Source organism: Cephus cinctus, unplaced genomic scaffold (assembly GCF_000341935.2).
Source record: "Cephus cinctus unplaced genomic scaffold, Ccin1 Ccin1_scaffold2093, whole genome shotgun sequence".
NCBI lineage: Eukaryota > Metazoa > Arthropoda > Insecta > Hymenoptera > Cephidae > Cephus > Cephus cinctus.
Window position 1 is genome coordinate 4,845 of NW_014334138.1, and position 359 is coordinate 5,203.

The 359-nt window shown below is 47.9% G+C and overlaps 1 protein-coding gene across 1 annotated transcript in view; it reads right to left on the bottom strand.

The window, feature by feature from the left end:
* LOC112495313 overlaps positions 1-219 on the bottom strand; it is a gene marked incomplete at its 3' end in the record, with an annotated part of 4,890 nt that extends 4,671 nt beyond the window's left edge. The window contains 1 exon segment of the mRNA XM_025091355.1: positions 88-219. Within this exon segment, the coding sequence (XP_024947123.1) occupies positions 88-219 (132 nt within the window).
* Positions 220-359: the final 140 nt, after the last annotated feature.

A 359-nucleotide genomic window follows, 5' to 3' on the forward strand; every position in this document is an offset into this window, starting at 1 on the left:
TGGTGGTCTCCCCCGACCCCTTGCTCTCGTCATACTACTTCCCCCTCGTGCGGATGTCGGCACATTGTTCGAGTTTATCGGAAGTACCTTTTTGTTGCTGTCGCTTCCGGAACACTCCGAGCTTGATTCTCCTGAAATTACTGGGTTTCGAGAAAGCGCATCCGCGTTGACGTTCAATTTCCCGGCCTTGTAGACAAATTCGTAATCGTATCTTCTCATTTTCCATTTCCACCGCGTAAGCCGCTTTCCAGGATCATCCATGACTCCTATCCACTTCAAGGGTTCATGGTCGCTAACAAGCTTAAACCTCCTACCATACAGATAGGTATTAAAATGCTCTATCGAATCAATGATCGCCA